The following is an 18942-nucleotide window of genomic DNA, read 5'->3' as shown; positions in this document are numbered from 1 at the left end:
CTCTAAATAGCCATCTAAAAATGTTGCCTTCAGAAAATAAATCAAATTATCAGTAGGTATTTTTATGTTTAAATGATAAAGTAAACAAAGAAGCATTCATATATGTTTAAAAAAAGAAAAAAGTTGTATTACAAATTTTCCCCAAAGTTTAATACAATTTCTTTACCTCCAGTGAAACTAGTCCTACATAAAGTTGTAACTGTCTTACCTTTGGCATCTTGCGCAAGTTAGGAGAGAGCTTCAGGCTGGTGACTTGACCTCGATCATCTCCAACAATAATTATGGGATAGAGAGCGTTAAACTCCAGATGAGTAGGTTTGCATTTCTTCTTGGCTACAACAGCCTGCACACAGATGGCTCGGTACTTATTAATACTTAGGTCAAACACGTGGGCCTGGAAAAGAAATATTTAAAAAAGGGCTTAGAAAAGGAGAACAAACGATTCTTATTGTAAATAGGAATCTTAAAGAGAAACTTTTGTACTGTAGGCCAGATGTGATGACTGGGTAAAGGAAGAGATATACACAAAAAGACTACTGTAAAGGTGCTATAAAATGCATACATTCCATTAAAGTCTTAAAAACATCCTCTTGTCTGATTCTGTTTAATAATAAATTAAATAAAGAACTATTTAATCATGATAGTGAAACATATTAAAAGATAATTTTGTAATATCTTTTTATAAAGCTAATAACTCTTTAGACAAAAAAAAAGTGTCTTTAAATGGCTGTAAATCCGATTCCCACAGCCTTATGTTAGCCCCAAAATGCATTTTGCTTCCATTTTTACCTATTTGAAAAATCCCACAACACTACTGGTCCATCTTTTAGCATGGGAGTTTTTTTTAAAGGAGTCAAAGGGAGCTGCACCAGTGTTTGTCTTGTACTAAATTTATGTGACTATAATATTGATGGAAGCTAGCTCTCTAAAGCCCATGAATGCTTCTTATTATTTTATTTATATTTGTTTTTTTCTATACCCACATTCAATATAGAATATCACTTCGGTTTACAGAGTAACTCATGGGATAATATGACAACGGTGTCTTATTATTTTACATCATAACAGAATAAAATAAAAGTTTAACAATTAGGAAATATCATTTAAGATATGATATACAAAGAAACAAAGTGACTTAGTTTAACCGTTTGGAACATACAAGGAGCAGGAGATGCTGAAATAGCAGTGTCTTATTCTTCTTGATGGGGTAACTAATAACTAACTGGCAGTTTAGACACTTGAATAAGGGCTCGGTGGCTGAGGTAAGAGAGAGAAGGGGAGAGGGGTGGGGAAGGGCTGTTGGGAGCTTAGGGGGGGTGCTGGGGGGGTGAGGAAAGGAGTGAGTTTAATCATGATTGTGGGGTGGGGTTGGGAGAGATCATATGCATAGGGGGATGAAGTTAATTCGTTGGCTGGAAGGCTTTCTCGAATAGCCATGTTTTTAGGATCTTCTTGAACGTCTGGGTTGAAGGTTCCGTTCTGATTCGGGTCGGGAGTTTATTCCACAGAGAGGGGCCTGCAGTTGAGATGGTGCATTCTCTTGTTGTGGTAAGGTGGGCCAGTTTGGGGGAAGGAATGATTAGTAGTCCGGTGTTTTTGGATCGGAGGTTTCTTTGCGATTCGTATGGATGGAGGGTGTCCTTTAGCCAGTCTATCTTTTCATCGTTGATAGTCTTATGCATGAGGGTTAGGGCTTTGTATTGTATTCTGTGGTTTATGGGGAGCCAGTGGAGGTCTTTAAGAATGGGAGTGATGTGGGTGGTGCGTTTGCTGTTTGTGAGAGATCTGGCTGTTGCATTTTGCAGTAGTTGCAGTGGTTTGAGGATGGATGCTGGGAGCCCGAGGAGAAGGGAGTTGCAATAGTCTAGCTTGGAGAATAAGGGTACCTGGAACACTGACCGGTAGACATGATTGAATAGGAGGGGTTTGAGTTTTTTGAGGACCTGTAGCTTGAAGTAGCCCTCTTTTATTATTGCGTTACTGTGTTTTTTTAGGTCTAAGGAGTCTAAGGTGATGCCTAGGTCTTTCACGATTGATACGAGTTGATTGTTAGGTTGTGTGATCGAGGGCTTTTGAATGCTTTTTGTGAGGGGTTTGTTTGATATGTATAGTATTTCGGTTTTCTTGTGGTTGAGAGTGAGCGAAATCTGATTTAGGAGTTTTTGTATTTGGTATGAGTAAGACTCCCATTGTAGTAAAGTGTTCTGTATGTTCTCTTTCAAGGGGAGTAGGATCTGGATGTCATCTGCATAGATATAGTGGGAGAGGCCCATGTCCAAGAGGAGCTTGCAGAGGGGGAGCATGTATATGTTGAAGAGGGTAGAGGAGAATGATGATCCTTGTGGGATGCCGTGTGAGAGGGGGAATTGCTTTGATTCACTGGTGCTGAGTCTTACTTTGTATGTTCTATTTGTTAGGTAAGAGCCAAACCATTTTATGGTGGTATCTCCTAGTCCAATTTCCCTTAGCCTGGTTAGATGGTGTCGAAGGCCGCAGATATATCCAGTAGTATCAGAAGGTAGGAGTGGCCGGTGTCTAGTCCTCTGAGTGCTGTGTCAGCGAGGGTTAGAAGGAGTGTCTCTGTGCTGAGTGACTTCCTGAAGCCGTGTTGTGAGGGGTACAGTAGTTTCTGGGTTTCGAGGTGTTCGGAGAGTTGGTGGTTTACGATTTTTTCCAGAATCTCTGAGATGAATGGTAGATTAGTTATGGGTCTAAAATTGGCTGGGTCGGAAGTGTCAAGTTGTGGTTTTTTGATTATGGGTTTGATTATGGCGTCCAGGAATGTATGGAGTTGAGAAGGTTCAAAAAATAAATAACAAATTCTGGTGTCTAATCAGACATTTACACGGGAATCTCAAATCAAATTTTGCAGATTTACTCAGAACTTCTGGCTTCATGGATAGGAATTTCCTGCGACGTTCTTGGGTTATCCTGGTAATATCGGGGAAGATCCATAATTTTTTACCATAAAATAAATGATGACAGTTACGAAGGAAATCTTTCAATTCTGAATTCCTCTCAGAAAGAAATGCATAAATAACCATCTCTTGAGATGATTCCAACTCAGAAATATTCATAGAAGAAATGGGTTCAGAATCCTTAGGAACTCCTCCTTCCGATTTTGAAAAAAGTAAGCCCTAGTTATTGCAGGAATAGCCTCCTCTGAAAATTTAAGAATCTGCATTAGATAACTCTTGAGCAAATCCATAGGAGGTAACAACCTTATACATGGAAAATTCAATATTCTTAGATTTAAAATTCTTAGAACATTTTCAACATTTTCCAGTTTCTTAATTGAGATAATATCTAATTGAACCAACTTATGTTGCACTGATTCTACTTTTGCAATTTTTGTATCCAGCTCAGTAACTTTAGCCTCCAAAGGCCCAACTTGCTTCTCAATAATCAGCACAAGTCAATTACTTTCCACTACAGCAGCAGTTAAAGAGGTAATAGCCTTCTCTACAGAAATTAAGGCATTTCAGACAGATTCCAGCATTATGGGGTAGATTTTTAAAAACGGCGCGTTCGCGTACTTTTGTTCGCGCTCCAGGCGCAAACAAAAGTACGCTGGATTTTAGTAGATACGCGCGTAGCCGCTAAAATCCAGGATCGGCACGCGCAAGGCTGCCGATTTTGGGCAGCCGGCGTGCGCCGAGCCGCGCAGCCTGCCTCCATTCCCTCCGAGGCCGCTCCGAAATCGGAGCGGCCTCGGAGGGAACTCTCTTTCGCCCTCCCCTCACCTTCCCCTCCCTTCCTCTACCTAACCCAACCCCCCGGCCCTATCTAAACCCCCCCCCCACCTTTGTCCGGGGATTTACGCCTCCCGGAGGGAGAAGTAAATCCCCGCACGCCAGCGGGCCGCTAGCGCGCCGAGATGGGGGCGGTTCCGGAGGGCGCAGCCATGCCCCCGGACCGCCCCGGGCCGAAACCACGCCCCCGGGCCCGCTCCCGACACGCCCCTTACACGCCGCCGACAAAAAACCCAGGGACTTACGCGAGTCCCGGGGCTCTGCGCGCGCCGGCAGGCCTATGGAAAATAGGCACGCCGGCGCGCAAGGCCCTGCTCGCGTAAATCCGCCCAGGATTTACGCGAGCAGGGCTTTTAAAATCCGCCCCATGTCTTTAGGTTTCTCAAAAGATAACTTTAACAACGGGCATACCTGAATGCTCTCCACTCCTTCACTCTCAGGGTTGCTTCCACCACTGTTGGTATCAGCAAGCTTAGGGACAAAAGAGAGGCCCGTGGAATCTGTACAAAGCAGATTCTCCAAAGGGAAGTCCAAAATCCTTTCCCTTCTCGGGGCCATAAAGATAGTATCAACTCTTTGTCTCAAATCCAAATCCTAAGGAAATGGGGGTGAAGGCACATTCGGTGCAGTGGGGCTCAACAAGATCACTTCAGCGAAAGAAGGCAATGCTCGCTCAACAATCAACTCCATAGCAGCTTTCCCTTCCGGCATGGCAGTTAGGGGTGCTGCAAAAAAGTCTCAATCCATTTTTGTTGAAAATGCTTGGAAATGGGAGAAGAGCTTGAAATCTCCATCAGTGAGCCTCCCTCTTGGTATGAGGCATCTCAAGAAAATAAGTTATTTAGCAAAAGATTTAGAGTAGCGATTTTTAGCGTGTAGGTCAGGCAGCAACCATCTTGTTCCCCCCCTCCCCAGAGGATGGGTTTTCAGGCATATATGCCCACAACATTTTTGCTTTTTTGGGGGCATATAAGGATAGGGTGGAGGGAGGTTCACCAGACGGGAATTTGTATTTCACCAGGGTAGGATGAGGACTGGGCCAGCAGGTCCGTATTGCTGTTTGTTTGTTTTTTAAATAACACATTGACACTTAACTGGCTATAGTCTTTGAAATATAGCAGTTAAAGGCAAAGCTATCTGGGAACACATTCCCAGATAAATTTGACCTATTCTTAGGCACATCTGGAGAGAACCAAATCACTTATTTGACTAATTCCAAATATTGGCATTAGCAAGAAAATTTATTTGGCTAACTCGTCCCCTCCCTGGAATGTTCCCAACATGCCCTATTATTATTTTAGCTAAGTAAGTCATTATCTAGCAAAGATTTAGCCAAAGTTAGTCAGATAAATAAGGGGGGGGGGGGATTTACCATTTAACCAGATAATGTATGAGTTATCCAGCTAAAGGGCTTTGAATATTGGTCTCACAGTACGAGGTCTTTAAATCTCATGTAATATGGCTTTTGATACAGACCCTGCTACTTTGTTAGCCTTTTTTCTGGATTACTTCCACTCCATTTATATCATTTTAAAGATACAGTTGTCAGAACTGGATGAGGTCTCACCAATGACCTGAACAGAGGCATTGATCTCCTTCTTCTACTGCTAACATCTTCTCCAGGTTATATCCTACCATTCTAATACTTTAGCCACTGCCTTTTGTAATGTTTTGATATTGGGAGATAGCTGTAATGCCCTCTCCCTAGATAGATATTTATATCCCTATTGGAGGCCCACCTAGTAACTTGAGGTGAGGTTTACATATTAGTGTAGGGGGTTAGGGGCCACTTTGACATTCAACGTGAGACGTATGAACAGAACAGTGGTCTCTTGTGAAGATTTGATGACCTTCGGGGAGAGGAAACTCACCCAAAGATGAGATTGGTGCAATGTTCTCTCCACCTAGCTTGATGTTACCCAGGTAGAAAGTCCATCAAGCTAGGTGGAGAGAACACTGCACCAATCTTATCTTTGGGTGAGTTTCCTCTCTCCAAAAGTCATCAAATCTTCACAAGAGACCACTCTATTTTCATTCTGCTTTTTAATTGATAGGGATAAGTTAGAATTTTTTAGCTCAGGTGAGTTTTCAGTTACAGGCACTTTTCTTATTATTGGAACCTCACTGTCGAGATGCCCTAATTCTAATGCATCATTAGTATCCTTTGAAGATACCTCTCTCCGAACCATGCCCTGCTGAGCGACTGTCGGCTTTCCCCTTTGTTCTAGCTTAAAAGCTGCTTTATCTCCTTTTTAAAGGTTAGCACCAGCAGTCTAATTCCACCCTGGTTAAGGTGGAGCCCATCCCTTTGGAAGAGACTCCCCCTTCCCCAAAAGGTTCCCCAGTTCCTAACAAAACTGAATCCCTCTTCCTTGCACCATCGTCTCATCCACACATTGAGACTCCGGAGCTCTGCCTGCCTCTGGAGCTCTGCCTGCCTCTGACATCACGCCATCTTGGTATTTAGCCTGCCCTTTTGTGCTAGCTAATCGAGTTAGCAAGGACTTCGATTTGTCCGGTCTAAGCTACTCTGCCGCTTTTGTGCTGCTGCTGGAAGCTCTCTTGGATAAGTTCTTGGAGGAGAAGTCCATTACCTGCTATTAAGTTCACTTAGAGAATAGCCACTGCCATTAGCAATGGTTACATGGAATAGACTTAGTTTTTGGGTACTTGCCAGGTTCTTATGGCCTGGATTGGCCACTGTTGGAAACAGGATGCTGGGCTTGATGGACCCTTGGTCTGACCCAGTATGGCATTTTCTTATGTTCTTATGTTCTCTCTGCCCTTCAGGGTATTGACTAACCTGGGTTCCTTCTCCTCGGGGGCCCTCTGCTTTATTTCAGGTGCCTTACAGGGATCAGATACTCGCTCGTCGGGGGCCTGCTCTCCCTGCCTTGGTGCCAGTACCATCTACTTCAGCCTGGTGAAATCGCATACCTACAGCTACTATCTAGTGAGTAATCTAACTGTCAGCCTGTTTCATCTACAGCATTGCCTTGCTGGGAAACCTACACCGGAATTCCCCTATACCAACAGGGTGAGAAGGGTCCCCTCTGCCGAGGGTCCCGAGACTGCTAAGAACATAAGAACATAAGAAATTTCCATACTGGGTCAGACCAAGGGTCCATCAAGCCCAGCATCCTGTTTCCAACAGAGGCCAAACCAGGCCACAAGAACCTGGCAATTATCCAAACACTAAGAAGATCTCATGCTACTGATGCAATTAATAGCAGTGGCTATTCCCTAACAGGCCGATACAGTACAGTGCACTCCGGTAGAGCGCACTGTTAACCTGTGATTGGACGTGCGCCCTCGACACGCCAGCTTCACCCCCTATTCAGTAAGGGGTAATAGCGTGTCGAAAATGCATGTCCAACCCCCCCGAACCCAATACCGCCCGCAACATGCAAATGCATGTTGATGGCCCTATTAGGTATTCCTGCGCGATACATTAAGTAAAATGTGCAGCCAAGTTGCACATTTTACTTTAAGAAATCAGCGCCTACCCAAGGTAGGCATTAATTTCTGCCAGCGCCGGGGAAGTCCACAGAAAAGCAGTGCATCCAGACTACCTCACTACTGCCACCTCTGGTGGTATACATCAAGCTGTACAATAAAAGATCTAATTCTGTGTTTGTACGTCCTGAGTCTAGCCCAGTACTGTGGCTCCCCACGGGGCTCCTCCTCGTGGGCATGGTCATCTGCCACAATACCCAAGAATCCACCCAAACACTGCTTATCCATAACAGTGCTGTGGCAGTCAAAAAACAAAACAAATGTTAGGAATTATTAGGAAGGGAATGTCAAATAAAACAGTGGATATCATAATACCTCTGTATTGCTCCATGGTGAGACTGCACCTTGAATACTGTATGCAATTCTGGTAGCCACATCTCAAAGAAGATATAGTTGCACTGGAGAAAGTGCAGAGAAGGGTGACAAAAAATGATAAGGGGCATGGAACAGTTCCCCTGTGAGGATAGGCTAAATAAGTTAGGGCTGTTCAGTTTGGAGAAGAGACGACTGAGGAGAGATATGATAGAGGTCTACAAAATCATGAAAGGACTTGAACAGGTTAATGTAAATCAGTTATTTTCTCTCTCAGATAATAGAAGGACTTTGGGGCATTCAATGAAGTTAGTAAGTAGCTCATTTAAAACAAATCAAAGACAATTCTTTTTCACTCAGCCCATAGTTAAGCTCTGGAATTCATTGCCAGAGGATGTGGTTACTACAGTTAGTGTAACTGGGTTTAAAAAAAAGTTTGGATAAGTTCCTAGAGGGAAAATCTATAAACTGCTATTAATCAATAAGTAATAGTAGCTTGAGATCTATCTAATGCTTGGGTATTTGCCAGGTACTTGTGATTTCGATTGGCCACTATTGTAAACAGGATGCTGGGCTTGATGGACCCTTGGTCTACCCAGTATGGCATATCTTATGTTCTATGTTCTTAAACTAGTCTCCCTGAAAAGTAGACTGCATAACCTCAAGACCTCCTTCTTTTCAATGTTCAGAAAGCTATTACCGACCATCCTATCTTTAATAGTTCTAAAACACTGATCCAAAAGCTCAGTGGGAGGATTTCCATCAGAATTGTAGGGTACACAAAACTGGATACTATCAACATATAAATATATGGTGCACAAGAATTCAAAATCTTCCCAAGTAGCTGTAAGTCCAAGTTAAATAACTGGGCAAGTAATGCTGAGCCCTGTGGTTCCCCTGTTCTCAGTGTCTTCCGTGTTGAAGTGTTATCCGCAGCCTTTATATGCTGCTTTCAGTATGTCAGGTAAGAAGAAAACCTCTCTAAAACAGTGTCATCTATCCCAACTGATCTCAAATGCAACAGCAAGATCTTATGCTTGAGCTGTCAAACACAACTGACATATCTAATTGAATTGACAGAACAGCTCTCCATTATCACGAATACTACAAAGGAAGTCTAGAATTGAAAAAAGCAAAGCTTCCATCATCTGCCTTTTTTTGAAATCCATACTGATTTACATAAAAGATTTTATATTTCTGTATGAATTCTTCCAACTGCAAAATACACATTTTTCAATAACCTTAGTGCTGGCAAGTTGGAGACTGGCTGATACTCTGAAACCGCATTTGATGGAATTTCTGATTTCTTTTTCACCGGGTAGACTTCAGCTCTTTTTAAATTGTCTGGAAAATCACCTTCATTCAAAAAAGCATTAGCAATATTCACAAGATGGACCTATGAAGTAGAAGACATGCTCCTGATAACCCAGAAGGAACAGGAGTGCAAGGAGTAGCTAGCCACTTTCAGCTGAGAAATTGCTTTTTCAACGCCTGTGATTATTATCTGCTCAAACTGTGCCCATTTTACTGGGCCAAGATCCACCGATTAAAATTTAGCTACAGAAGTTAGACAATTATTCAGCTTTCTTTTTTACCTTATCATCAAAATAGTCAGTCACTTTCTCACAATCGATATCTGAGACAAGCACCTTCTTATTAGTTTCTGTTAAACTACCTATGACAATAAACAATTCCTTTGGTTGATTCAGGGCATTCTTTATTTGACTCGTATAATACTCTGCACCTCTATAAACCCTCAAATACAACAGTTAACATTTTTACTCTCCTGAGATTCATTTTATGCTGTTGGTACTCATTTCAACAAAGTTCCTTCCTTTTTCTATTTAATTCCTCTGTAAATCAAGGAGCAGATTTTTTTATTGGTGAATTCTCCTTCACTTAGATTTTTGTTCTGCGGCTCTTTGTGCTCATAACCTTTCCCTGTCTTGTCATTTCTCTGTATAGACTCGTACCTGCTGCCCTGGCCTTCCTTGTTACTTATAGGTATCCTTGTGAGATCTTCATTTTTGTCCTTTTCTCTACTACATTTGTTTGTGAAGGGCGTCACCCCCCTCATCCGATTTAAATTTTGTCTATGTATATTTTGAATCTCTTACCTAGGATCCCGTTTGCTTCACAGACAGATGCAGGCTTTGGTACAGAATATTTTTTTATTGTTTGATGTAGAAATCCAGCCCCCGATATAGAAATGTCTTCTTTATACCATTTCTAGAGCCATTGCCATGGGGTAAAGATAGGCTAACAGGCATAAGAACATAAGACTTGCCATATTGGGTCAGAAAAAAGGTCCATCAAACCCAGTATCCTGTTTCCAACAGTGGCCAATCTAGGTCACAAGTCCCTGGCAGGATCCCAAGGGGTAGCAAGATCCCAAGCTGCTTATCCCTGGGATAAGCAGTGGATTTCTGCAATTTTACCTTAATAATGGTTTATGGATGTTTCCTTCAGAAACTTGTGCAAACATTTTTAAACGCAAGTACATTAATAGTTTTCACCACATCCTCTGGCATCGAAATCCAGAGTGTAATTATGCATTGAGTAAAAAAATATTTTTCTTATTAGTTTTAAATGTATTACCTAGTAACTTCATTGTGTGTTCCCTGGTCTTTATACTATTTGAAAGAGTAAACAACCGATTAACGTTTACTCGTTCCAATCCACTCATTATTTTATAGACCTGTATCATATCTTCCCTCAGTCATCTCTTCTCCAACTTGAATAGTCCTAACCTCTTTAGCCTTTCCTCATAGGGGAATCGTTCCATCCCCTTTATCATTTTGGTCCCCCTTCTCTGTACCTTTTTTAATTCTGCTATATCTTTCTTAAGATGTGGTGACCAGAACTGCACCCAATACTCAAGATGAGGTCATACCATGGAGTGATACAGAGGCATTAGGATATTCTTTGTTTTATTCTCCATTCCTTTCCTAATAATCCTTAGCATTCGATTTGCTTTCTTGCCTGCTGCTGCTGCACATTGAACAGAAGATTTCAACGTATTATGAACGATGATGCCTAGATCTTTTCCTGATGGGGACTTCTAATGTGGAGTCTTGCATTGTGTGGCAATAATTTCGGTTACTCTTTGCTAAGATGGTAACTTTAAAATTGGTGCGCAGGCACACATGTGAATCAGCCTGCACCCAGGAATGCGGCTATTTTATAACTTGCACGTATGTATGTGTACATGTTATAAAGTAGCCTGGCTGCATGAACATATGCATCAAATTTTAAGTTGGCGTGCAGATCCCGCTTTTACCACATAAATTGGGGGATTTTAAAGGGGGTACGTGCTAACGCTGTTCCCAGTTTTACCAGTTCATCCCCAGTTGACCCAGTTAATTGATATGTCCTCCAAAACCTCCCAGGCATAATAGTCTTCACTTCTGCCTAGTTTTTAAAAATGTTTAACTTACACGTTATTCACAGCAGAAGTAAAGTTATGCGGTAGGGTCCTTGGTATGCACTTGATCGCATAAGTATTTACTTGCACATTTCAGATTCATGCCCCGAAATGCCCTCGCCAGCCCCTTTTTGAAAACTTCTGAGATGGGCATACCGCAGCATTTATGTGTATATCCAGGCAGCTTTTAAAATCCACTCAGCACACGTTAGCCCGAGTTATTCATGCATCTCCTGATTGATGAGTGCGCCAGGTTTTTAATCTTTACCTTAAAATGCACCACTTTGCAGTTGACCATATTAAATTTAATTTGACATTTGCAAGCCCAGGCTTGAAGGTTTGCAAGGTCCTCTTGCAATTGCTCACAATCCTCTTGTGATTTAAGAACTTTGAATAATTTTGTGTCCTCTGCAAATTTGATCACCTCACTTGTTTCCATTTCCAACAGTGGTCCCAGAACAGATCCCTGGGATACTCCACTGTTCTCCTTTCTGGGATGTATAGTATCTGATCCCAGTGATTTGCTACTCTTTAGATTGTCAACTGCCCTAGTACATTTTCCAGATTCACTGAGATTTGTTTCAGTTCTTCTGAATCATTACCTTTGAATATCATTTCTGGCACGGATATGTCTCTTGATCGCAAAGAATACCAATGTGCCCAAAATATTACTTCATTCATCTTCATACTAGGCTTCATTGACCTTCATAATAGGCTTCATCGTATAGCATAAGTTCACTTTTCCACTCCGCCTTATGTATAATCATTGGTCAATACTAGTACATTTTTTTGTTATGTTTTTCAATTTGCAAGTATCTCATGTTAATGCCACTTGTGTTGTGCTCCTTTAAATCGCAATATAATTGCAAATTGCCACATTACTTAACTTAGTAAATAGAAGCCACTGTGTCCGAGTTGAATTTTGCCCGGTAAACTCTGCCGTTTGCATTCGATTTTTCCTTCAGAGAAGTCACATCTATTGAACTTTGGGAGGAAGGAGCAAGATCCAGAGACCCTCAACAGAATTTCCATCCTATAGAACTAGGATAAAGGCTGCGGGCAAGAGACAAAATTTTGGACTCAGGATTTTTCCAGGATTCAGGGGATTTCCCCAATCCACCGGGCCAGTTTATACACTGAGAGGAAAAGTGATAAGCTCCCTCCCAAGAACTTGAGAAAAGGACATGAGCCCAGAACTCAGGAAGACAGTGTAAATATTCCCATTGTACGGTTTCATTTATGGAGTCCTTATTGGTCACTGATGGACGTTTTTGAGATAATCAATAAATTTTATTTGAACACCTAGTCTGTATCAAGCCCGTTGTCCCAGCAGCAAAGACATCTACAGAAAACTACACATACTTACGGAAAAGCACACCATCGCCTGGGCCACAGAGGACTGCCTTCAACCCCATAGAAAGAACTCATACCTTGGGATCTACAGGAAGGGTGAACTTGCATGTGAAGATTGCCCCAGATAAGAAATATTTTTATGGCCCTAGGGAAGGCAGTAACACCCTGGACAAAGGGTTACACAAACATAGCTGGTTAGGTTTAAAGTTATCTGGTTACATATATCTGGATAACTTTAGGCGAGTATATTCAGCTGAATATCCATGACAAGTTGTCTAGCTAACATTAGAAAGATAATTTGTCCTCTTGCCATTTTTCTGAATTTGATCTCCATATGCATTGATTTAAGTTGCAGGTGCTCAGTAAGGGTCAAAGACAATTAAAAAAAAAGAAGGGGGGGATGGAAATAAAAGAACAAAATAAACATTTTCTAGCTTGGCAACAAAGAATCCAATCAATACCAGACTGAAAAGTGCAGACTGATTTAATACCAAGATGCCCTTTATGATGTGAAATATCTTTCACTTCCAAGCTTCCTCTATCCTCGTGATGGATTTTTCTTCTTGCCCTCCTGTATTGAACCACAGTATACTATGCTGACAAATGCAGTGAGCATTTTACAGATGCCCATGGATGAGAGAAGAGAGACAATAAACTTAACGACAGACTGTGCCCTGAAATCCCGAGGGACCGTCTGACATCAGACAACAATTTCTTACAGCCTTTCAACTACGAATGATCAGAATTTGCCAAAATGCAGCAGGAGAGAAAAGAGGAAGGCAAGGGACACAAAAAGCTAAGCTGATATGAGAGTGGAAATAAAACACAGCAAATTCAGTTTTTTCACAGAAAGGATCGTGGATACATGGAACAGCTTCCCAATGGAGAAGGGTGGAGGCAAAATCATGAATTGAATTAAAGAAAGCACCAGGATCCTTAGCTGCAGAGAAGGGAAAGCCAGAAATCACTGGGGTCTATGGCACTGAACCAGGAAGTATATTAAGCAATGTAAGGAGTGACCCTCTTTTCCCCTGTCCACCTTAAATCCCTCAGAGGGAGAGAGCTCTGTGGGCGAGACCCTGCAGGGCATGGGAGAGTCCTGAGGGTGGAACCAACTGGGACAGGGTAAGAGTGTAAGCCCAGCTGGGTTTAGGAGGCCGCCAAGCCCAGGGAATGGGAAGTGTACTGCAAAGGTGCGCAGTCATTCTTGCTGCTGAAGTGCTGTTAATGTGAATAACTTGGAAGTGCAATTGAAAAAGCTGGAGTCAGTGTGGTTTTCTGCTCCAGCCAAGGTGATTTGCTCAGTCACCCTCACAGGCAGGTCAGATGGGCCTTTTGGTCATGTAAATTTCAGATTATTACCATTGTTATCAACCTCAGACATTAACTTCTATTGGGAAAAGGCATTGTATAAAACAGTGGTTCCCAACTTGGGGTGGGTGGATCTTCAGGGGTCTGGGAGACCATCTCAGGGGTCCTCCAGAAGAGATACTAGAAAGTATAGGCACGGAGGAATGAGCAGGCTGCTGTTACTTGTGATTAGCTGAGCTTCTACCACAGGCCAGTAGAATGAGAGTGGGGCCTATTACTGACCCCCAAAATTTCACCCCACATTGCTGCAGATCAGGAGAAAGAGGGATAGAGCAGGGCCGTTTGCACCCATTAGAAGCCTGAAACCATGCGTGAGGAAAAGGATATAGAGAAGAGAGGAGCTGGCTGCAGCGAGCTGAACCTTTTCAGCCTTTGCTACTGACTGAGGAAAGCAGATTTATCTCACCAGTGAGAAACATTTCCCACTCCTGCCACGTGCTCTGCCACTGGCCTGATAGACAGGAGAGGAGAGCAGCACCAAAAGTGAGTAGAATGGCTCAAAGGAAGAAAGGAGGAAATAGGACTGGGGCTGCCAGTATGAGGGGAAAGACAGAGGGAAGAAGGCATGAGACAGAAATTAAGAAATGGGGGATAAAAAGGGGGACAGGAATCCAAGACCTACCTGCTTAAGGGGAGTGAGAGTGGATAGCAGTCTAACAGGGGAGAGAAGGAGAGGACCCCCGGGAATCATGCTGGGCAGAGAGATAAGGAGGGACAGAGGACCACCATGGTCCACAAGGAAAGAAGGGAAAGAAAAATGGCCACCAAGGATCAAGGAAGGAGGATGAAACTGCAGCCAGGTTTGGATATGACAAACACAAAAGTGATCTAGGGGTCATGGAGCCTTCTTCCCTTGGAAAAGCAGACCACTGTTTTGCTTTATCTAAAAATCTAAATTATTTTGTGACTATCACTTTCTGTATATTCGTAAGGATCTTAAAAGAAAATAATACATTCTAAAAGAAAAGCCGGCTAATAGGGCCTACATTTTCAGGGAGGGGAAGCATCAATTTGTCCTTTGAAAACTGCTGTTCCCCGCCACTGAGGGTAAAGGTACCCGTGAACAGCAGCAGATTTGTACCTGTCGGGGGAAAAAGGAGCAGGGCTATCTTGGGTGAGGGCAAATGTATGCAGGGATTGAATTCTGAAATCCTCCCGCTGAACTTTGCACCTGCTTCAAAGCTGACGGACAGTATACAGAAATAAAAGTACCGGCGAGCTTTCAACAAGAAACTCCCCAAGCAGGCTCCCTTGGAAAATTAGCTTGCAGCTCTGCAGGTCCCAGTGCTGACTTTCTGCCAGGTCGCACCAAGTTGCAAACCTGGAACTTTTTAAAAACTTTCTTCCTTTTCCCCATTGCAGCTGGAGTGGGAGGTGGAATGGCCTCAACCTTCAATTATGAGGGCAGTTTTTAAAGAGCTTTGTAAATTGCCCTCCCTACATACTCAGTTTAGATCAAAGTTTTATACAGTAGGAATGATGCTGGAGTGCATATCATTATTTCTTTTGTTATAGCATGCAAAAATTAAACAGACGTATGTGTGTGTGTGTGTGTGGGGGGGGGGGGGGGGGCTGTGAAACTTTTACAAGCTGAAAGGGGGCCATGTTCCCTGAAAGGTTCGGGACCCCTGGTGTATAACAAGATGACCATACAGTGCCATGTGCAGCTGGATCAGTGTTTGTCAATAGGGATGTGAATCGTGTGATCGATCATCTTAACGATCGATTTTGGCTGGGGGGGGGGGGAGGGAAATCTGATCGTCATGGTTTTTTTTGTTAAAAAATCGTCAAATCGTAAATCGGCGGGAAAACCGGCACACCAAAACAACCCTAAAACCCACCCCGATCCTTTAAAACAAATCCCCCACCCTCCCGAACCCCCCCAAAATGTTTTAAATTACCTGGGGTCCAGTGGGGGGGGGGGGGGTGTCCCGGCGCAATCTCCCGCTCTCGGGCCACGGCTGCGTTAATAGAAATGGCGCCGGTGGCCCTTTGCCCTTACTATGTGACAGGGCAAAGGTAGCGCCGGCGCCATTTTGGTTCCCGTCACCCGACATCACGAGTGCAGGAGATCGCTCCCGGACCCCCGCTGGACCCCCAGGGACTTTTGGCCAGCTTGGGGGGGCCTCCTGACCCCCACAAGACTTGCCAAAAGTCCAGCAGGAGTCCGGGAGCGACCTGTATGACATAGTGAGGGCAAAAGTAGCGCCGGCGCCATTTTGAATATTGGCAATACGGCCCGAGTGCAGGAGGCACCAGGTAATTGAAAACATTTTGGGGGGGGTTCGGGAGGGTGGGAGATTTGTTTTAAAGGGTCGGGGTGGGTTTTAGGGTTGTTTTGGTGTGCCGGTTTTCCTGCCCTCCCCCCTCCCCCGATTTACGATTTTTTGATGATAAATCGGGGGAATTGCTATTGTATCGCGGCTCTAATGATTTTTGACGATTTAAAATATATCTGACAATTGTTTTAAATCGTCAAAAAACGATTCACATCCCTATTTGTCAATGCCACCACCATCACTTGTGTGAGTAAATCAAAGAGAATGTGAGAACTAGACCCAAGATGGTGGCATTTGAGCAGAGAGATTCCATGGGGCTCTAGCTTACAGTAATAATAGTGAGCTTTATTTATCTTCATTCCTATTTCAAAGTGGTTACACAGAAAGGTAAGGTGTGAAGTTCTCCTTTAGCATATGTTTTACAGACTTCATCTTCTTAGCCTATTAAGGATATCCTCTTCCTCTGTGATTCTGGTGGTATTTCATTGGAGGATTTCACTGCTGAAGCAGGCCTGGGAATAGCTGCCTGGCTGGTAAGCAAGGTACTACTATGCCCTGAAACATGTACTTTGCACCTGCTTCAGTATTACTATGCCCTGATACATCCTCTCCCAATCTGAATGAGAGTGGAGTGAAACCAGGTCTGACTTGCCAGTTGCTTTCAGAGTTGTGCAGTGGGATAAACCTGCAGAGAAGGCCATAACATTGGATTTCCTGTGTGGTGTACATACAGTCCAACCTACTGTCCTGAGAGGAGGGTTAATATCTGAAAAAGTGTGTAAGCCTGGAAAATAGCAGGAGAGTCCAAGATCTGTGGTAAGCTCAGCATGTCTCTTCCTCTTATTGTTATGAAAGTCCTTTTATCCCTGGGTGTGGGTTCTTAATCTCTGGGAGCAAGGCTCTCTTTCTAGGCCCACTGGCGTGTAAATTAGAATCCCTTCCCCAGGTGAGTCACTACAACCTCTCTCAGTGATGGTGCCACAGGGAACAGACAGGACACTGTTGTGGGTGTTCCAAAATTAAAGTTTATTGTGATTTCTTCAAGTAAAATAGTCAAACATCAGATTAAGCACATGGTGAACACTATTGCCTTTTCAGAAGTGTTACCTGTTCATGGAAAGGGGAAAGAGAGACTAAATCATATAAATAATTTCAATGCATGGCTCAAAACTTGATGTAAGGAAGAACGTTTTGGATATATTGGGGGCTACGGCCATGTATAGAACAGTAAGAGGCTCTATGTCAAGATGGCTTACATCTGTCCATGGCATGAAAAAGGATCCTAAGTGAAAAATTCAAATCATATACCATTAAACATTTAAACCAGAGGACGGGGGTAGCAAACGGAAAATGGATTGTCACTCCTAACATTTCTAAGAAGTGGGTAAAGAAATTAATAAAAATCAGCTGAATAGGGCAGAAAAGATGTCCAAAAAGAGAAGCTGGAAAGCTATGAACATAAATGTCCATAGTCTGGGAAATAAAATCCCACACCTGCAGGCTCTAATGGTGGAAGTGGGTTTGGACAGTGTTACTGTTACAGAGACAAGCGATTGCGCCTGTAATGGAGAAAGCTCGTTCGCGGGGTGATGACCAGTCTGGTTGTTTTAGGTGACGGTACTTGGAGTAGCAGGTGATTTGTATGTGGTAGCTTGGACAAAAACAGACACATGCTCACTAAGACTTACTGAACTCTGAGAACTAGATCTGTGTCAGCGCCAATGGATGATGCCACTAATGCAAAATGGCTAATTCATGCCTGCTTGTCAACATAGAAATCCATTTTGATGCTACCCAAAGTATGTAAAAAGAAAAACCCAGAAAATATTATTTGGGATTTAAGTTTATTCCGATAGCAAGGAGAAATCACAATTTTTTTCAGTTTGGCAGTTTGCTTCCTTCTCTTCTCGTTGTCCAGCTCAATCAGAACCAGGCTGGGATCCGGTGCAATTGTGGACCCTAGGTGCAATGACTTTCCCTCCCATCACGGGCTGTGAACGCTGCCATCACAGCATCCCCAACTGGCTCAGGAAACAGAAGACTTAACCTTGGATTTGAACTCAGGTGCATAGCACTGCCACTGAGCTAGCAGGCTGGCCCCAAATCACTTTTTAATCCACAGGATTATTAGTTAATTCCTAGTCAATTGTGGACTTTAATAGTTTTCATATCTTAAAAGGTCTATATGTCTAATAGTGAAAAAAAACCCTGCCCCATGTTCTGAAAGCATCTCTTATGGAATGACATTTTACATTAAGGTTATTAATATTTGTACAGTTTGGCATAGTATTGTATCACAGCCATGAAGGACCTGAGAGGTAGTTAAAGGCAGTATATATTCTTGTTATTAAACATGCCCTTCTCTGCTGGTTCCATTGATTTCCCCCATTGTTTCGGGATTAGAGTCAAAACGTGAATGCACTGTACAGGGACTCAGACTAGTTTCACCTTTAAAATGTCACCCCATGTATTCCATTTAGTCTGACATCCATCCTGAAGTAGAGAAGACCAACAGCAAATCAATATTCTAATATTAAACCATCCTTGAGGGTTACAAACAAAAAAAAAAAACAAGAGGACTTTTTTTTGGCTGTAAAATTTGTTTTAGTTCATGGAGTCCTAGAACTCCATCCAACATAAGAAATCTCAATATTGATCTCCAATGTTACTAAAGAAGTTGCATATTTAGCTAACCTTACTATTTCTGTCATCACTGCTTATGCTGCATTTGTTGACATTGTCGGGTTCCAAGCCAGGTTTATTCAGGTAGCAGATAAAATAAGTATACGGTGTCAGTTTTGCAATATGTTTGTTCAGCTAAGGCCCAGACTTAGCTGTATAAATGCCGGAATATAAAAATCCCATCAGCTGTCATTATCTGACTACTGTTGATTTTCAGCCAGAGAGCAGGCCTAAAGATAACTGGATAAACTTA

General features: G+C 42.8%; 1 protein-coding gene across 1 annotated transcript in view; it reads right to left on the bottom strand.

The window, feature by feature from the left end:
* DNAI1 (dynein axonemal intermediate chain 1) overlaps positions 1-18942 on the bottom strand; it is a 730814-nt gene that overhangs the window by 204541 nt on the left and 507331 nt on the right. The window contains exon 19 of the mRNA XM_029581328.1: positions 209-394. Coding sequence (XP_029437188.1) covers positions 209-394 — 186 coding nt within the window. The remainder of the gene's footprint in view (positions 1-208; positions 395-18942) is intronic.

Source organism: Rhinatrema bivittatum, chromosome 1, assembly GCF_901001135.1.
Source record: "Rhinatrema bivittatum chromosome 1, aRhiBiv1.1, whole genome shotgun sequence".
In the NCBI taxonomy this organism is placed as follows: domain Eukaryota; kingdom Metazoa; phylum Chordata; class Amphibia; order Gymnophiona; family Rhinatrematidae; genus Rhinatrema; species Rhinatrema bivittatum.
This window is presented reverse-complemented; position numbering and strand designations above follow the sequence as displayed.